The sequence below is a fragment of the Otolemur garnettii genome, unplaced genomic scaffold (assembly GCF_000181295.1).
Source record: "Otolemur garnettii isolate 467f Iridium unplaced genomic scaffold, OtoGar3 scaffold00201, whole genome shotgun sequence".
Lineage (NCBI taxonomy): Eukaryota > Metazoa > Chordata > Mammalia > Primates > Galagidae > Otolemur > Otolemur garnettii.
Genome location: NW_003852596.1, coordinates 985,186 through 988,799, shown reverse-complemented (window position 1 = coordinate 988,799; position 3,614 = coordinate 985,186). Strand labels below are relative to the sequence as shown.

General features: G+C 41.0%; 1 protein-coding gene across 1 annotated transcript; it reads right to left on the bottom strand.

The window, feature by feature from the left end:
* Window positions 1-214: 214 nt before the first annotated feature.
* Window positions 215-1,144, bottom strand: RTL4 (retrotransposon Gag like 4). Its single transcript, XM_003801177.1, has one exon. It carries the CDS (start codon window positions 1,142-1,144, stop codon window positions 215-217), a length of 930 nt encoding a protein of 309 aa, XP_003801225.1.
* Between the last annotated feature and the right edge of the window lie 2,470 nt (window positions 1,145-3,614).

Genomic DNA, 3,614 nt, shown 5'->3' with positions numbered 1-3,614 from the left:
TTGTTCTCATCAGTGGATCATGTTTGGTGAAGTATCAGATGCCAGTGAACAAGATCTGATTGTTTAAATTCCCTCATGTATATCAGTTCATGACGACCTATTAAGTGATATCACATTCCCTCATCTGTATTTTAAATGTGGCTGCAGGATATAAATCGATAAGGCAAGAGGAAAGATGGATGTAAGTTTACAAAGTGACTTTCCTGGGATCTTCTTACTGGTGGGTTGTGTTATTTGTTCTTGTTGGGGTTCGAGAACGTTTGGCAAGGCAATCTCTTGTAAAGTGACCTGACTGGCTGCAGTAGAGGCACAACTGAATTTCTTGTTGGCGGGCTCGTTTGGCTGGGGTGAGAGGTGGCTGACTTCGTTGCTGTATAGGCTCTTCTTTAGGTGGCAGACCTATGGAGCTGGAGAGGGCTTGGTGGTGGATCAGGGGATCCCGCACTGAGAGCTGGTTCCCTGACTGTAAGAGCTCTGGTCTGTTACTATGTTTCTTGTCCAATTGAATGCACTGAGTGATCAGGTCTGGGAGGTTGTCCATCATATCTGTGATATCCTTTTCATGCTGGATGGGATCAGCTAGTCCCTCTTGGAACTGACCACTCTGATTGGTTTCATGAGAGCTTAGATTTTGAGCAAAAAGCTGGAAAGTAGTCGTGTCCTGTTGAAAGGAGTTATTCCCTTTGTCAACTTTAGTATTCATCAGAGGGTTCATTTCTTGTTTTGTGGAGTCACCAAATGATCTCTGGAACTCAAGAACAAAGTTCTCATATTGCTTCAGCAAAGTGCCTTGGTCAGGCCCAGACATGACCCCACAACTTCCTAATTGCTGAGACAGGTAGTCAAAAAAGAGCTTGGCCTGGGCATCATCTGAATGATTGGAGATCTGTAGAGCTGTCAAGTAGGTAGTCACCTGAGCAAGAAACCCTGAGAGACTGGCAGGGTCACCATGGAACTGGGTGAGATGCTCCAGTGAGCAGGGTACATTTATCCCTGGGGTAGCCAAGGCAGGCATGACTTGGCCTCTCAGAGCAGGGCTTTCCTTGGTTGAATGCTGCACTTGCGGCCGTAGAGTCAGATTCTCTGCCTGAGGAAAGGAAGGCTCAACCTGTAAGGTAGGTGGTGATTCCGTGTACTTTTCCATTATATCTCCTAGAATTAGGTGAGACGAAGTAGAATTGAGTACTAGTATTGGAGACCGATGGACAAGCAGTGGATTTTCTTGGTGATCAAAGAAGTAGCATCATAAATAAGTAGCCAAAACTGTTAGCCTAGAAGGAGATGCTACGGATGCTTAGGTGAATTGGAGAAATGCCAAAATTGATGTCTATTACTCAAGTTGCCTCTTCATGGAGAATGCCAATATCCTGCACATTCAAAAGAAAGAGATTACTTTAGAAAACAGAAGATTTGTAATTGACAGTAGTTTTCCCTCCCTGCCTTGTAAAATAGGGACAACTTGCCCTCAGACTAAACCTTGGTTCTAAAGTATCTATTTTCATCAGAGAATCAAAGAAGTTCACCATCCAAAGTGATTTTAAAGATCATTCAGGCCACACTGCTGGTGGGAATGTAAACTAATACGTTCCTTTTGGAAAGACATCTGGAGAACACTTAGAGAACTAAAAAGAGACCTGTTGTTTGACCCTACAATTCCTTTATTAGGTATATTCTCAAACGACCAAAAATCGCATCACAACAAAGATATTTGTATCAGAATGTTTATTGCAGCCCAATTCATAACTGCCAGGTCATGGAAGAAGCCCAAGTGCCCATTGATCCACGAATGGATTAACAAACTGTGGTATATGTACACCATGGAATACTATGCAGCCATAAAGAAAGATGGAGACTTTATGTCCTTCATGTTCACATGGATGGAGCTGGAAAATGTTCTTCTTAGCAAAGTATCACAAGAATGGAAGAAAAAGTATCCAATGTACACACCCCTATTATGAAACTAACTTATGCCTTTTATATGAAAGCTATAACCTAATAACAGCCTAAGAATACGGGAGGGGGGAGGGAGGGGGAGGGGGAATGGGTGGAGGGAGGGGGATTGGAGGGATCACTTCTGTGGTTTATCTTACAAGGGTACAAGTGACTCTAAGAGTAGAATATGAACGTTTTAATACAATAACTAAGAAAATGACATGAAGGCTATGTTAACCAGTTTGATGGAAGTGTTTCTGATTGTGTGTGAAAACACTACACTGTACCCCAGTGTAGTGTACCCCATTAATGTACATAGTTACCATTCAATAAAAAAGTAAAAAAAAAAAAAAAGATCATTCAGGCCAAATTTGTAATTTTAAAGATGAGAAAAGAGACCCAGAGAGGTAAAGATGTTTTCTCAAGGTCATACAGCTAGTGAACATCAGAGCTGGCACACTCACCAGGGCTGCTGTCTAAGATAGTGCTTCCTCCAGGACCACATATGTGCTCATTTGAATATAATGCTTGGGCATGATGGTGGTTCATATGCCTAATTCCTCAACATGTGATCTGAGAACACGAAGTATTGGTACCACCAGCAGGGTTGTTAGAAATGCAGAATCTTGGGTCCCACCACAGTCCTACTGAATCAGTTTTCACACTTTGACAAGATTCCAAAGGTGATTAGACTGTGAATTAAAGTTTGAGAAGTGCTGCTTTAGAGAGCACTGAACTGGAAGTAATCACTGGTTGGACTTGATCCTTGGTGCCCCAAGCTTAACCTGCATTGCTGTGAGGATCTGATTAGTGAGATGGTAGTTAATCCATTTTTTCTAGCTTCCCAGTCCCTGTCTGAGGTCACAGTATGTTGCCATGGAAATAATTAAGATGTCACAAGCAAGATGTAGAGGTAAGGTTGGGAACGTAGCAAACAAGAAATGAATATTCTTAAAAGTAAAAAGATCAAAATGTTCGGCAGTCTTTTCTGCATTGATAACAGAAAGAAAGCAACCAGTAAAGTTAAAACAATTCCCAAACACATAGCGTAGCAGTTGAACTATTTTGCACTTTGATTCCTCTCATTGCCTTTTCCTTGTGTAGTATATTATTTAAATGTATTTAAATTGTCCACAGGTATGTAAAAAATCTGTATCACTGATTTTTTTTAAATGTAAAACTCAATTCCCTATGTTTTATTTGATGGCTCTTTCTCTCTAGAAATAGGGAAAAAATATTGGAAGAGAAATAGTGTTAAGATTGGGGGTCAGAAACTCTGATCCAAATGCTAGCATTAATCATTTAGATGACCTTGAAGAACTCAATTGAATCTCAGTTTCCTTTTCTAGCTAATGAAAATGACTTCCCTGTCTACCTTGGAGGACTGTCCTATTAATGAGATAACAGGTAGGTAACCAAGCAGCAAAGAGTGAAATACAGTAGAACTTTCATAGCTTACCTCCACCCCCTACATTGACTACTTCCTTAAGCTGACCTAATTTTCATATACCTGAGATGCCCCACATGTATGTATCAGTACAATAGGCCTACTTCCTTCTGTTGACTACCTCTGTATGTTGATCAGTTTGTTACAGTCCCTTGGGTGGTCAACTTACTGTATGTACTTCCAAAATTGTTCCAATGCAGCTGAACAATGCTCAGTGGTAAGGCTCTACCCTTAT